Source organism: Daphnia pulicaria, chromosome 2 (genome assembly GCF_021234035.1).
Source record: "Daphnia pulicaria isolate SC F1-1A chromosome 2, SC_F0-13Bv2, whole genome shotgun sequence".
Lineage (NCBI taxonomy): Eukaryota > Metazoa > Arthropoda > Branchiopoda > Diplostraca > Daphniidae > Daphnia > Daphnia pulicaria.
Window position 1 is genome coordinate 2,605,160 of NC_060914.1, and position 14,362 is coordinate 2,619,521.

Here is a 14,362-nt window from a genome sequence, read left to right on the forward strand (position 1 = left end):
GGTATTCATTTTCACATTTTATTTTATTATGGAATATCATTTATTCGATAGTGTGGTGTGTGTCAGCCATGGTGTCAGCTGTCTCTGTTATTGGGTTCCGCAACAAGCAATCGCCATAAGTTGTTGCACGCACCTGCACGTCATTCTGAAGAGTTGTTAAGTATATCAATTTTCTGTTCAGAAAAATACTGAAATCTTAAGACTACTGATCAATTTAATACAAATTAAGACAGGTAAGTCATTCCTGTATAGGTATATCTTATATATTAGTATTCCAATATTCAAGTTCAAGTGTTTTAACGTCATTAAATTGTATGCAATTGTTTTCTTTCATCTCCTACGTGTAGAGTAGTTTCAAAGATGGATCGCAGTAAAGTTGGCGAGTTGATGGTCATCACTGGGAATTCTCATCCTGAACTAGCAGATCTTATAGCCAAGTATTTCATAACAAAACAAAAAATGATTTAGACTTATTTTAATATGTTCACATTGTTCATATTCAGACGATTGGGTATCAAGGTTGGAGCAGCTTCAATTTATCACAAGACTAACAGGGAAACTATGGTTGACATTGCTGATTCTGTCAGAGGAAAAGATGTCTACATTATTCAAACAGGAACCAAGTAAATGCTTAATTGCAGAGTGTAGTTTTTAAAAATGGCATCGTCAAAAACCCTTTAGAAAAAAAATTTTACTAGTTGGAGAAGTGTGTTCGATTGATTTTAATTGGCTTATGTTTATACTTGTGTATTAATTGTTTGTGAAGCACATAATCTTTCATAGGTTTTGATTATTCTAGAGATGTCAACAACAATATTATGGAACTATTGATCATGGCTTACGCCTGCAAAACGTCGTCGGCTCGCAGCATCGTGGGTGTAATCCCCTATCTACCCTACAGTAAACAGTGTAATCTTTTTATTTATCCGTTTTAGTTTCCCCTCGTTCTGTGCAAAAGGACCTTCAACGTTCAACCGAGTTCTATTCTTCAGACGTTCTATGTAGATTTGCATTCTTAATCCATGTATATATGTGTAGTTTGTGCTTGCACGTAGATTTTAATTCCAAGTAGTTCACATGCTACCCCTTCGCTGTGTACTCCTTTTTTTTAGTTTTGTTTATCATTCTGATTAACTCGAGTTGTACGTGTCCAACTTAATGTCAAATTCAGTTTCACATCGATTTTTTTTTCTCTCATTCCCCATTCCCACCAATTCGCAATCCCCGCAAACAGGTAAGATGCGAAAGCGAGGATGCATCGTGTCTAAGCTGGTTGCTAAGATGATGTGCCGCTCTGGATTGAACCATCTCATCACTATGGATCTGCATCAAAAGGAAATTCAAGGTTTTTTCGACTGTCCAGTCGACAATCTCCGCGCGTCTCCCTTTCTTCTTCAATACATTCAAGAATCCGTAAGCTCTTTCCTTATTGTATTGACTTGGCTATTGATTTTACAAATTTTATTTTCATTTTCCATATGTTTTTAGATCCCAGATTTCAGAAACGCCGTTATTGTAGCTCGTGATCCCGGATCGGCCAAGAAAGCCACTTCATACGCTGAGCGTCTTCGTCTGGGAATCGCTGTCATTCACGGTGAACAGAAGGAAGTAAGTAGATTTAATAATGACTTGCTATTAAGCAGCTGACTTAATTCATCAAATCCATTAAGGCCGAGTCAGACATGGTGGATGGTCGGCATTCTCCTCCGACACTACGCAGTCGCACCATGGATGCTGCTCGTGGAATGCCCGTCATGACTGCTAAAGAAAAACCGCCAATCAATGTCGTTGGAGACGTAGGAGGCAGGATCGCCATCATGGTGGTACGTTTCAAAAGTCTGTTATGGAATTTAGCCATTTTTTAATTAATTTGCTTATTGTTTCCATTTTCATAGGATGACATGATCGATGATGTCAGATCTTTCGTGGCTGCTGCTGAAGTCCTGAAGGATCGAGGCGCTTACAAAATCTACGTGATGGCCACTCATGGATTACTTTCATCAGATGCTCCAAGGCTCATCGAAGATTCGCCAATCGACGAAGTGGTTGTTACCAATACGATTCCACACGAAATTCAAAAGATGCAGTGCCATAAAATCAAAACAGTAGACATCAGCGTCCTCTTGGCAGAGGCCATTCGGCGTATCCATAACAAAGAGTCCATGTCGTACCTGTTTCGTAACGTCACCCTCGAAGATTAAGGAAGAAAGAAAACATTTCGCTTGCTGGGCCTTAACAATTCATGTGAGATGAAAACATTCTATAGCTGCTGGTGAGGTAATCATTCTATTTTTGATTATTTCACTTTAGTCAATATTCACAAATATAAATTAGCTTGCAGAACTTGGAATGTGGATTTTCGTATAAGGTTTTTTTGTTTTGTCCCGGGTTTATATGCGTGTAATGTTCGAAAGATATTGTTACTTTTCGTTTCTAATTGGTAGTGATGTTATTACACCCCCTTAAACAAGTGTCATTACAAATTGTTCCAGCAAACTTGAAGGTTATTTATTTATGTATTATTGCTAACATGCGATGTGGGGCTCATTCAAGAATTCATCGGCTGGCTACTTCACAATAGTTAAGCACGCGTTGCATGATTTAATTGAAATCATTTCGAAAACTTGAGTTCCTTCTCAAAATATAAAGGCACGACACAAACGCAGTACCGTTGCAAACCATTTCCTTACTCAGCAATTCGCCAGACTAATTGTATGTATTGAAAAACCTAAATAGATGTTTAAACAACTCGATGTCGTCATCGACCAGAGGGGTAAACGTAACTGAAAACCTTTTTTTAACGCGAAAGAAATCTTGCCGGCTGGTTGAAAGAGATGAATTATTTCATAATGACATTGATGCAATCGGAATGCTCATTATTATCAATACCTAATCGACGTTAGTCGAAAGAAATTAATTCGGCGACTGCCGGCTGTGGGATACCGGGTTGTTGCTGCTGCTGTAATTGAGGTTGCTGTTGTTGTTGCTGTTGCTGATGGTGCTGTTGCATCTGTGGCGGAGGTTGTGCCATCATCATCATCTGAGGAGGTGGGGCATACTGACCTGGTCCAGCTGGAGCTGAAGCCGGTTGCTGAGGAAATGCAAAGTAATCAAGACAATTATTCATCGATATTGATTTAAAAGAAGTAATTTACGATAACTACCTGTTGCTGATGATGCGGCGCGTACTGGTGCATACCGGGATGCGGTTGTTGTTGTTGTGGCTGCATCTGCTGTTGTTGAGGATAAGGTTGGTATCCTGGATGAGGTCCATAATTCGGCCCAGCCATTGGAGGAAGACCAGCAGGCATTGGAGCAGGTTGATGCGCACTAGGTGTTGGTGCAGCAGGATGGACCCCGGGGTATTGTCCTGGCATCGGATGATACATTTCAGGAGGATAACCCGGGTGTTGAGGAGGGCCCATGTATGGACCGTGTTGATGTTGTTGCTGCGGAGGATAGCCAGGCATGCCCGGCGGCATTTGACCGGGTGGCATTGCTGCCATTCCTGGCATCGGCATTTGACCACGCAATTGATACATTTGTTTCTGTTGCTCCATTCGCATTTGCATCTCTCTTTCCTCGTCTTGCATCCGCTGCATGGCCAACTGGCGTTGATACTGCAAGTACTCCTGCTTCTTTTTACGCATTATCTCCAGTTTCTGGGCCATTTGAATCTGACGTTGGCGTTCGGCTTCCTCAGCCTCGCGACGAATCCGTTCACTATGTTCTTCGCGCAACGCATCCAGTGCAGCTCGAGCATCTCTAGCCTGGGTTAGTTTATCTTGCAACCCTTCATAGTACACTAGGGAGTAAAAAAGGAACAATGTCAAGGCCCGTTTTGGAGCACTAATTATAATTTTCAAATACCTCGAGCGCTTTCTTGTTGTTGAATGTACTGCATCAGTCGAGTATGCATAGTTGTTATGTTGAGGAAGAGAGTTTGCACGGAAGAATCGTTTGCAATACTTCTGCCACGGCTAGAGTTGGATTTCATCCGGTTAACGAAGATATCCAGCTGGCTATTAAGAGTTGCACAAAATTCGTCGACTTCATCTGACTCGCCATTTTGGTATCTCTGTTGGAATCATTTCAATTACTACAAATGAATTACTACATTCAGCGACCAGTTTTAATACCTCAACAGTTTTCATCCCGTTGTTGGTGGGTGACATGGGTCCAGCTGCTGTGACGGGTGCGCTAGGATAGATCGACACTTCAGAGTCCTTTTCTCTGCTGTCTTTTTCTTGTTGCTTTTGCTCCCAATAGGACCGATTTAAGTAGCGAGCTAGTTCTGGATCTTCAATCTCGGATGCTGTCACTTTTGAAGGTTGGCTTTCCTGCAAACAATTGTGGTTACATGTGTAAGTAATTACAGCAATATACTAAGTGAAGTGTACCTTTACTGGGGATGAATAGGTTCGCTGTGTATGCGTCTTACTAGTTTGCTTCTTATGTTCAATTTCGGATTGAGATAAAGCCAGAGCTAGTTGCAGCTCTTCTTCTTCCTGCAATTTCAGTTCTTCTTCTTTGCGACTTTTCTCTGCTTTTAATTCAGCCGGTTTGCTGATCGATGAATCCGACTCGTCCCTTCCTGAACGTCCATCTCTAATAAATGTCACAAAAATTAATGGGAAGCTCAGATGTGCGGTTATAAATGCTTTTAAGATATTACGAGTTGTACTTCTCGAAGCAATCTTCACAAACGCGAACTTCTTTCTCAATCCCGAATTTCGGTAGTGTGCAACTACGAGGAGTGCACTTGCCACAGAATACTTGCCCACACGCTCGACAATGGTGCTAAATCAAAATTTTTATATTGTCTTTGTAAAGAACAAATTCAGTGGCTAAATATACGAATACCTTGCGAACAATAACAGAGAACTGAACCCTGCAACGATGGCAATTATCTCCATCACTCCAGTTAGGTGCACGATCTGCAGCGAACATTGCATCACTTTCTCGCAGAGCAGGAAATGTATAGCCTTCTGCTTTCAAAATGTTAAGTGTATCCTAACAGGAAAATAACCAAATCAGCAAAATATTTTTAAAACATTGTATCTATAATGGAAATGAAACTTACCGGTATTATGCTGTATTTCGGAGTATTTCGGAAAGCGAAAGCCCATGTTTGTGTAAGTTCCAAGATTTTTGCTCGAACTTTATCATTGGTTGTCTTGTGAACCATTTCCCTAAGCTCATCCATAAAGGCTTTAGATGCTACTTCTTCGTGGATCGGTGATCCACAGTTCTTAACCACAGACTCTAGAACCTAATGATGAGTGTTGACAATGACATCCCCTTAGAACTACTTTTTAAAAGGATTTAATACCTGAAGTGCATAAAGTGCAACATAAGGATTTTGATTGTAAAAACGCTTCTTGATAGCAGTGATGGCATACTTTGGCCTAGAAAAGAATACAAACTTAGAATATTGAATCAAATACACTCATAAATTTTTCATTACTGGCAATCTCCTTGGCAGATGATGTCACAAATCTGTATGATTGACTGCCAATCTGGTTCAAGCAGCAAATGACTAGTAGCTTTCTCTGCAACATAAAAACACAAAGCTGTTATTTTTCATTATTTATTTACATCACACAAATCTTGCCTAGCACTGTTTCTAGTTCAGACATTTTCCGTCAAATACGCAAAAGGAAATGGGGAGTGATGAAACCGTACACGAACAAATTGAAAGTGCGAAACCTTACAAGATCGTTTAATCTCATTTCGGCTACAAGGAAAGAAAATAAAAAATGTACGTACCTAGCTGCTTGTCAAACTCTGAAGAGGATCGAAACATTCTTAAGAAATATTTCCTACTTCTTTTCCGACAGAAAAAAGAAAAACGCCTAAATAAATTCTCTGATGACACACACAAGCCAAAAAAAAGCCAGCTGATTGCTGGGAGGGTACGCACTAAACAGCAACTGGCTTGTGTCATCGATGATCAGAGTTCAAACGTTATCTATACTATTCCTTTCTCTTTGTCCTATTTTGTTTTAAAAAAGCTAAACAGCCCGAAAATACTTTCGATTTATTGAAATGAAATATATCGTAGTTTGTTTAAGATAAAGGATACAAGTTTTTAATCAAGCCGTTTATTTCAAATGGAAACTACATGCGCAATCGCTAAAATGAAGGGTTTAGACTTCAGTTCAGTACAAGTAATTCAGAACTGCATCAAAATCAAAATGAACCCTTGTTACTAATATAAACTGAAAGCAAGGTGAGAGCTACATGAAGTTATTGAGTTTGAGAAGGTTTCTAGAGATAAAACCTAATGGAATCAAAAAACAAGGTGGGGACTTAAAGTAGCTAATAAGGCCAAGCAAAGTTTCAACCCTTCTTGAGCTTTATTATATTCCTGGACGGGAAGATTGATTGATGGATCAGACTCCATGTTGTCCAAATGGCCAATGAACAACCGTGCCGCTTCTTCCAGCTGAGATGACCCTTCCGGATAGCAACAAGAGAGTTTTTTAAAGTTGTTGATATCCTTGGTGATACGATCTGCTATGTCCGGTCTGCTGGTAAGTTTAGGAGTGTCTCTGTAGAGAGGCCAGTCTTTCACGCAAGATTGGCAACGGCAACGGAAGTAATATTGCTGGCAAAGTTTCAGTTGACGCTCCCTCTTCTCATGAGTGGCATAGTGGTAGCCATAATTGTCGAGGATTTCTTCCCCGCGTGCGATCCGGTGGATGACTTTAACCACCATGACATCTCCGTAGCAAAGATGAACAACGTTGGGGTTGCATGAGTGGTTCATAAGGCTGACAACAGGAAAGGCCGCAGAACCAATTTCACACGACTGAATCTGTTGTAATTGCAATGATTTACTTTGAGAGCAGAATCCTGAGGGGACAGGTATGGCCATATGGGAGATTTCGTGGGCGTTACAAGGGTAGCTCTGAAGTAAACGAAGTACAGCCGTCGCTAATACTTCATCGGGTCGATCTTTACCATCACGAATCTGAATCAAACTTGTTAAATAAACTGCCATGACGGTCCGTCTGAAAATATCCGTCGTTGAACGTTGAGACGAGTTGTCAACGAGGCGATGGACCGTGTCGTAATTGGCGGAATCGAACACTTGGCTGGCATAACTTTCAGGAGATTTCTCCTGTTCGTTCGCAATAATGATCAATCGCCTGTCAGCTTTCAGAACCGTCCTGAGGGCTAGTAATCCGTGTTGGCCCGTATTGACATCACGTGTGGTCCGACAGAGAAAGTCTGTCAAACCGCACTCGTATTGGTGGTAGCTGTCCCATGCTTCATCGCGGCATTGCGTACTACAGAATCCAACCTAGAAGTACAAAAAAAGTGTCAGTTAAATTGTTTTTTTTTTTTCCAACTAGTCATCCTACAATTTAAGAAATTCATTTAAAAAGGAACAAGATCACAAATTTAATAAAACCTGAGAGCATTTGTGACATGGTACCGGTCCTGGCGTCCAGTGGAGGCAATGATGGCAGTGCGATTCTTTGAATTCGTCTAGTAGAATGGAAGCATGAGCTTTCTCTACTATAACAGTTTCTCCTGTGCACACGAAAAAATAATGCTTTCTTCAATTTGAGAATGACACAAATATGGATAAACGAGGTTAGCATAAATATACGTACCAACAAACAACATTTCACACAGCACGCTTCATCGTTTCGATCTTCGGGCATGCACACGGCACTCCGTTTGTGAAACTTCACGAACTTCATGATTAGTGTAGGTTAAAGAATATTACGGTCTTGGACATGCAGGTAATGAGATGTTACCTATTTTGATATCTTCAGTAGCTATAAGACAACGGCCTCGATCGGGAGTATTTATTAGTTCGACTGATGCTGAAGCGCTAGGCAATAAAGGGTTTATCGCGCGGTGCAATTCTGGCGCCGATCTTCTCTTCTTAATGATTTCTTGTTCGATGGACTTGATACTTGAAATCTTGTCGTTGTCTGGTAGACCACATTTTTTAGCTTTTTTTTGTTTGTTTTTCGTTTGTTTAAGCTTTAATACCAAGTCGCCAAGTTTGTCCTTTTGTTGTAAAGTAGACAGGTTCATAAGTAAATCTCTTGCTAGGTTAAAGCTGATCAATGCTTGATTGACTTGTCCCAGTTCCAACCAACAATCGCCTTGTCGTTCACGCAACTTATATTCGAGATGTTTTGGATAACCATGATCTAGGGAGAGTTGAATGTCCCTCAACGAATGGAGCCAGTCTGCTGTGTCATAGAAGACGGCCGATCGATTAGCGTATGTAAGGGCTAATGTTTCATCTTTTCCAACTAGGAGACTACGGTTGTAAAAACAGATGGCTTTCCAGTTGAGCTTTTTCTGGTAGTAACCATCTCCTTCAACTCGATGACTAGTAGATTGAATCTCACATTTGGAATAATTCAAAAATTCTTGTTTGGCAAGGTGAAGTGGCTCATGGAAAGAAGCTCTCACCAACTCCAATCCCAAAACAAAAGAGATCCGATGAGAATTACCAGAGCATTTAGAGAAGCGCATCAGTGTTTCTCTGCCAACACCAATTTTTTCAAGATCATGACCAATCTGGGTGTAAATGTTGTCAAAATTCATTCTCTCCTTAACTGGAAATTCTTCAATTTTAAAATATCGTTCAAGTAACACGTGTTTACAGCTTGAAAAACCCCAAATCGGACTAGATTTTAGGACATAAACCTTATTTCTCAAAAATAACTACTGTTTGATTTTGGAATTCGTATAGATCAAAATTGAATCTTTCCTTCTTTGTAGCTACTTAGTACCTATTGGTAAAAAAAAATAGAAGGAAGCACAAAACAAAATAAAGATTTTGTTATTTTGTTTACACTTGAATCAGCTGAAATAGTCTGCTACTGCGACGTTGCTTAATCTGTTCAATGTTTGCTGTTTTACCTCCGTTTTTCTATCGCGTATTCGCGTTTCGATTATTTTGATTTACTGTATTATTTGTGATTATTTCTATTTTATTTATTATCATTTTATATTTTTAGTCAAACGATTATTTGTTATTAAATCGATTAAATATGTCCATCTAGCGGTTAATACCTGAAGCTTGTCACCGGGATCGTGCGATGTTCGTTCGAAATATTTTGTTGTCATTTAAATCGGTCTTTTATTCCAAAGTGACGCGTTTCACAAGTACGGCTATTAAAATGGCAAGTAAAATTAATGTAGATGTAGAAGAGCCTGTTTTGAGAGTAACTCGTAGCTCCAAGAGAAAATTAACCTCACCAATAATTAAACATGAAGATGGCGAAACGTCAAACGTTGCTAAACAATCCCACAAATCTTTGCATCTCCCTTCTTCTACCAAACTGCTGCAAGCTGAAAATTCCGGTAAACAAATTTTGTTGAGAATTTGTGCTTGTCTTTTTAAATAATCAAAACTAAGCTATAAATATTTTTAATTTTTAATGTAAACAGTAGTTCAGATTTGTGAGAAAAATGCAAATAGTGTCACTTCCCATGTTTCAAATCCTACCAAGACATTAAAATCAAAAAGGATGGAAAAGGAGTCATATGAAAAGGATTCATTTGGAAATGGAAAACAAAAACAAATTAAAAAAGAAAAGGAAGTCAAAGCCAAAAAGACTGATACTGGAAAAAAAGTTTCAAAAAACGATGTTCCAAAACCAGAGATGGTTATTCCAGAAATCATAATTCCTTCCAATAAGCCAATAATTAAACGTGAAGTTGGTCCTAGTCCTTGGAATGGAACAGTCAAGTATGATAACAAAATATTTCTTGGTGCCCACATTTCAGCAGCAGGTTAGCTGTTATCATTTGTTATACACTATTGGTCTTTATTATTAACAATATTTTAACATATTTCAGGTGGATTGGAAAATGCTATTACCAATTCCTTAAATATAGGAGGAACCAGTTTTGCTCTATTTCTAAAAAATCAAAGGCAGTGGGTTTCAAAACCCATGGAAGATGTTACTGTCCAACGTTTTAAAGGTGATTAATCTAGACAATTACACCCAGCGTTCAAATTTTTCTGATAGTGTTGACTTAGCTGCCTGTGCAACACACAAGTTTCTTCCACATTTGATTCTGCCACACGGATCCTACTTAATGAATTGTGGTAGCAGTGACCCTGTTATTTTAGCCAAAAGCCGAGCTAATCTTCTTGATGAGGTTCAAAGATGCGAAAGACTAGGTATTTTGTATTACAACATTCATCCGGGTAAGAGAACAACATTTTTCATCATTGTACCAGTAAATATTTGTTCCAATTATTTTTCAGGATCGAGTTGTGGAAAAGGGACGCGTGAGGAAGCTATAAAATCAATCGCCGATAGTATCAATTGGGTCCACGATCAAACTCCCGATTCCAAAGTTACTGTTGTATTGGAGAACATGTGCCGTCAGGGTAATACGATTGGCGGTGATTTTTCTGATTTGGCAGAAATCATCCAGCAGGTCTTTGATCAATCAAGAATCGGAGTTTGCCTCGACACTTGTCATGCTCTAGCAGCCGGGTACGATCTAGCCACCGCCCATGGATTCGACTCCTTTTTGGAAGAGTTTGAACGTGTTGTTGGTTTTCGTTATCTTGTTGCTGTCCATCTAAACGATTCTGAAGGTAATACCACATTGTGCAGTACGCATTTCTTTGGCGAATTTATAATTGTATTTCCAATTAAAGGTGAGTTAGGATGTCACCGCGATCGTCACGCATCCATCGGCAAAGGAAAAATTGGTTTGGAAGGCTTTCGACGTATTGTCAATTGTCCTCGATTCCGTGATATTCCTGTCGTACTAGAAACTCCCTTTATCAGTGATGAACACTACAAACAGGAAATTTTATTGTTGAAATCTCTGGCCAATTCGGATACTGTGTGTGCCTGAAATTAAATCTTTAAAATTTTTCGAATAACTCAAAAAAGGTACGTGATAATAGAAGGGTTTTTTTTATCTCTTCTTTGATTTTACATGCGTTGTTTAATCATTTGTTTTTCTGTTATTATTTGGTCAATAAAGGGAATCCCGGCCGTTATCAATGGGATTCCCAACAGTTTTATTCATCAGCTGTTTTAAAAACGACTTGAATGTCAAAGGGGCTTGACTTTTGCCTCTGTGTAAATATTGAACTAGAAGTTTTGTTATTGCCCAACTCAGGCTTTTCCCCCGAACGCCATAGTTTTTTTTTGCGTCGAATTATTGGAAATGTTAAAAACAACGTTAAAGTGCGTACATCAATCAATGTTGTAATTTCCTGGGGTCATCGCTTTTAGGGTTACCAGATATCAGGCATCCCTTTCGGGAAGGTCGGGGCAAAATAATGGTCCTCAAAGATATTTCAAGTGAAGCTTCGTGTTTTGATGCTGGAGCGATTTTCTGTGTTCTATACACTATATGTAAATGTAATAGACTACTTCGAGAGTGTACTTGCGCAAAAAAAGTCAACGAAACCTTGGCGGGTTGCTTAATATTCCTGAAGACTAGAACAACTAGAATTGATTGTTGCGTCAACGCATTAGGCTAATTGCGCAATTACTCAGTCTAAGGCGCAGATTGAAACAGCGCTCGTGTGAAGGAACTTTTAAAGACATTTACACGAAGCCGTGGTCACATATTATTTTATGGATCTGGTTGTAATTGTTTTTTGGTGAAGAAGAGCTCGTTGGGTTTTCTGTACTCTCTTCGGGTCCGCCTTAGTTACCGCACCCTTGCCATATAATTCCATAAATTGAAGAAAGTTTGACTTATTGGCCACATATTTTTCTAACACCTTTTTAAAAGATAAACCTGTCTCACAGCTTCTGTGTTGACCTGTTTCTTGCTTCCATTTTCTATGAATTGGCATTGTTTCAAAATTTACATTTTACAATATAAAAGTAGAAAAACTGCTTCGACCGGGGAATTCCCAGGAGTAATTGAAAAATGTGGCGAATGTAGAGGAACAATATCACCTGAGGTTATAATTATGTCCAACGGTAATAAAAAAATAGGTAGGAATCCAGGTCCAGTCAAACACGAGCGCATTACACAGGCTGAACCAAAAAAAAAGATAGAAAACAAATTCACATTTTTCGAGATCAAAATGGATCGTAACTGATATTTTGGCTCCACAGATACAAAATATTTCAAATTAAAAAAAGCCTTGGTGGGTATCCTTCAGGTTATCTATAAAGGCGTGTGAAATGCAGCGGAAGATTTTTTCAGCCTGTGAAACAAACCCAGAAACACGTACGATGAAATCAATGTATTGATTTTGGTTTGATTACTCCAACATCAAAATCTCTCCCTGAATAATGTCATTTAAATCTTGCTGCTGGACGCTGGATGCCACCAAAGTGCCTTGTTCGTCTTGTTCGATAGTCACGACGACCGATTCACCGTCTTCCGTGGTCCAAATGTGAGGTCCACCAGTCCCATCATCGACAATTGTGTAGGTCTCTGTGATTTCGCCATCATCGACAGAGGGTTCAACAGTGAGAATTTCTTCGGTTTCGTTTTCGTTCGACAAATCGACACATTCAATCGTGTTATTGGCGCTCGTTGGGTCTTCCATCAACGACTGTTCTTCAGACATATTGGTCTGATCTATGTCACGGGATGTTGAAGGCTGTGGTTCATCATCGTCGTCGGCTTCATCATCAGACTCTTCTGCTTGCTGCCCTAAAAGAGCTAGAACTTCCCTTTCAATATCTTCTCTACTTCTGCCAGCGTACGGTGTGTTTCCTTTCTTGCTCCTTTTGTTGCTGGGAGCAGCTTCAGCAAGGAGTACATCGAGATCAACCTCAGTCAGCCTCTTCATGCTCTTGGTACCTGAAACAGAAAGGGATGATAAATATCTTAAATCGTCACATGAAATGAATATTTATACCTGCATGGCTGACAAAAAGTTCTTTAAGAAGCTCCAGCTCTTTCTTGAGTCCCTCAATACGGTCTTCCAGCTTTGTGTTTTCACCTCTGAGTTTCTCCACCTTGTCTAGCGTGTTCTGAGTTCTCAGTTTGGTCCTCGTCCGACTCTTCTTGACGGCTTCATTGTTCCTGTCTCTGAGCTTGCGATATTCATCAGTGTCTTTTTCCACATTGATGGAGCTCTTGGAAGGGGTTGTTTTCCCTTTACTTGTTTTAGGTGATTTCAAAGTTGTTTGCTCAGTGCTGCTAGTAGCCCCATTACTATCTTCACTGTTTGGCACCATTTCTAATCAGTTTATACCAATACTTTATTCCTATTGTTCCTATTGTTATTGTTATTCCTGTTGAATAAATAAATTCTTAATTTAAATCAAATTGCGTTACACAAAGTTCAACTAAAAAACAGAATAAAAACGATATGGATCGCTTTTTTTACCCAACCAAAAATATAATCTTTTCATAATCTATCGGGTACAAATTACAATAAATGCAACCATTCAAAGCTTGTAAATTTCCCCGAAACTGACAACTAATGGTTATCTCATCAAATTACCTTTGAACGAACGTTTTCCGACTTGTTGTTGACAATGTCAAGAGTGCGACGCCATGTTCCTTCTGCTGCTGATGCAATAACAAATCAAAATCTCTAATGCAGCGTTGCAGCTCAAACGCGTTTATGTTCTTTGCAGCTCACGTTTCTATCGTGTCTATATCTCTTCTTTTTTTCTCCCCAATCATCAGTAGCTGTCGCATTCTTTCAATTTTTGATTAACTCGGTACGTAGCGAGACAGACCTCAAATCTTATCTCACCCGAGAATTCATGACATGATTTCAAAGTTTCCGTCGATCGACAAACATACGTCTACTGAATTTTACGTTGGTGACTCAACGAAAAAATCTCTCTAATTGGAACGAATTTGATTCAGAAATCGGAAGAAAGAGAAGAATATTTGATGAGAAGATCCTGGATGTTATTGTCGCCAGCGTATACGTTTGGATTATTAAACGAAAAATGATAATTTGTTTGGTTTTGTTTTTTCTCCCGCCGTGTGTTGAGTGAGTCACGCCGGCCTGACCACCGGAAACTGCGTGAGCTGGAAATCTTGGAACTAGTTGGCTGGCTGGCTGCTGGTTGTTGGCGGCCTTCCGGCGTGAGCGAATTCGAAGAAGTAGGAGGAAAAGTGGTAGTACATGTATCATTCCCGCCCCTTTCATTTCTTGTTTTGGCCTCTTCCCGCGAAAAACTGTCACAAATTTTAATAATAAAAACAATTTATTTTATATTAACAACGGTATCGTTAGTGACGTCACTTGCGACGACTTTCGACGAAAAACGAACGCGTCACGACACGTTCCGGCGGCGTGTGTTGATATTTTCAGGCCTGTGGTTAAACAGCAACATTTACGGCATCAAAATTAATCAATTCAAATTCAAATTGATTCTTTTTTTTTTCAAATAATTGTGCCCCCAAAAATTAAATA

The 14,362-nt window shown here is 39.5% G+C and overlaps 6 protein-coding genes across 11 annotated transcripts in view; 3 read left to right on the forward strand and 3 right to left on the reverse strand.

The window, feature by feature from the left end:
• Window positions 1-14,362, forward strand: part of LOC124327110 — a 271,197-nt gene that overhangs the window by 217,241 nt on the left and 39,594 nt on the right. The gene's annotated exons all lie outside the window — the stretch shown is intronic.
• LOC124327206 (phosphoribosyl pyrophosphate synthase-associated protein 2-like) lies at window positions 68-2,471 on the forward strand. 3 transcript variants are annotated; one of them, XM_046786166.1, is made up of 8 exons: window positions 68-233; window positions 348-437; window positions 504-623; window positions 800-909; window positions 1,235-1,413; window positions 1,489-1,608; window positions 1,671-1,823; window positions 1,896-2,471. In XM_046786166.1, exons 2-8 carry the CDS (start codon window positions 361-363, stop codon window positions 2,199-2,201), a joined length of 1,065 nt encoding a protein of 354 aa, XP_046642122.1. In that variant the 5' UTR covers window positions 68-233; window positions 348-360; the 3' UTR covers window positions 2,202-2,471. The 3 variants fall into 3 exon arrangements, with proteins under 3 accessions (XP_046642122.1, XP_046642124.1, XP_046642123.1); XM_046786168.1 differs by having other exon boundaries at window positions 74-233; window positions 800-900; XM_046786167.1 differs by having other exon boundaries at window positions 76-233; window positions 353-437.
• On the reverse strand, window positions 2,698-5,918 carry LOC124327041 (hepatocyte growth factor-regulated tyrosine kinase substrate-like). 2 transcript variants are annotated; one of them, XM_046785870.1, is made up of 11 exons: window positions 5,770-5,918; window positions 5,468-5,552; window positions 5,333-5,408; window positions 5,084-5,272; window positions 4,864-5,013; window positions 4,676-4,800; window positions 4,401-4,608; window positions 4,140-4,340; window positions 3,871-4,078; window positions 3,165-3,805; window positions 2,698-3,091 (listed from the first exon to the last, which is right to left on the reverse strand). In XM_046785870.1, the coding sequence occupies exons 1-11, from the start codon at window positions 5,804-5,806 to the stop codon at window positions 2,900-2,902; spliced, it is 2,112 nt and encodes a 703-aa protein (XP_046641826.1). In that variant the 5' UTR covers window positions 5,807-5,918; the 3' UTR covers window positions 2,698-2,899. The 2 variants fall into 2 exon arrangements, with proteins under 2 accessions (XP_046641826.1, XP_046641827.1); XM_046785871.1 differs by lacking the exon at window positions 5,770-5,918 and adding an exon at window positions 5,615-5,695.
• On the reverse strand, window positions 6,095-8,853 carry LOC124327056 (SET and MYND domain-containing protein 4-like). Its single transcript, XM_046785902.1, has 3 exons — window positions 7,773-8,853; window positions 7,421-7,542; window positions 6,095-7,309 (listed from the first exon to the last, which is right to left on the reverse strand). Exons 1-3 carry the CDS (start codon window positions 8,578-8,580, stop codon window positions 6,293-6,295), a joined length of 1,947 nt encoding a protein of 648 aa, XP_046641858.1. The 5' UTR covers window positions 8,581-8,853; the 3' UTR covers window positions 6,095-6,292.
• LOC124327144 (probable endonuclease 4) lies at window positions 9,047-11,379 on the forward strand. The gene is made up of 7 exons (XM_046786066.1): window positions 9,047-9,342; window positions 9,430-9,774; window positions 9,841-9,966; window positions 10,025-10,195; window positions 10,256-10,594; window positions 10,658-10,898; window positions 10,993-11,379. Exons 1-6 carry the CDS (start codon window positions 9,078-9,080, stop codon window positions 10,858-10,860), a joined length of 1,449 nt encoding a protein of 482 aa, XP_046642022.1. The 5' UTR covers window positions 9,047-9,077; the 3' UTR covers window positions 10,861-10,898; window positions 10,993-11,379.
• Window positions 12,035-13,578, reverse strand: LOC124327256. Of its 2 annotated transcripts, none has more exons than XM_046786242.1 (3): window positions 13,433-13,578; window positions 12,842-13,220; window positions 12,035-12,783 (listed from the first exon to the last, which is right to left on the reverse strand). In XM_046786242.1, the coding sequence occupies exons 2-3, from the start codon at window positions 13,161-13,163 to the stop codon at window positions 12,236-12,238; spliced, it is 870 nt and encodes a 289-aa protein (XP_046642198.1). In that variant the 5' UTR covers window positions 13,164-13,220; window positions 13,433-13,578; the 3' UTR covers window positions 12,035-12,235. The 2 variants fall into 2 exon arrangements, with proteins under 2 accessions (XP_046642198.1, XP_046642199.1); XM_046786243.1 differs by having other exon boundaries at window positions 12,842-13,193; window positions 13,433-13,536.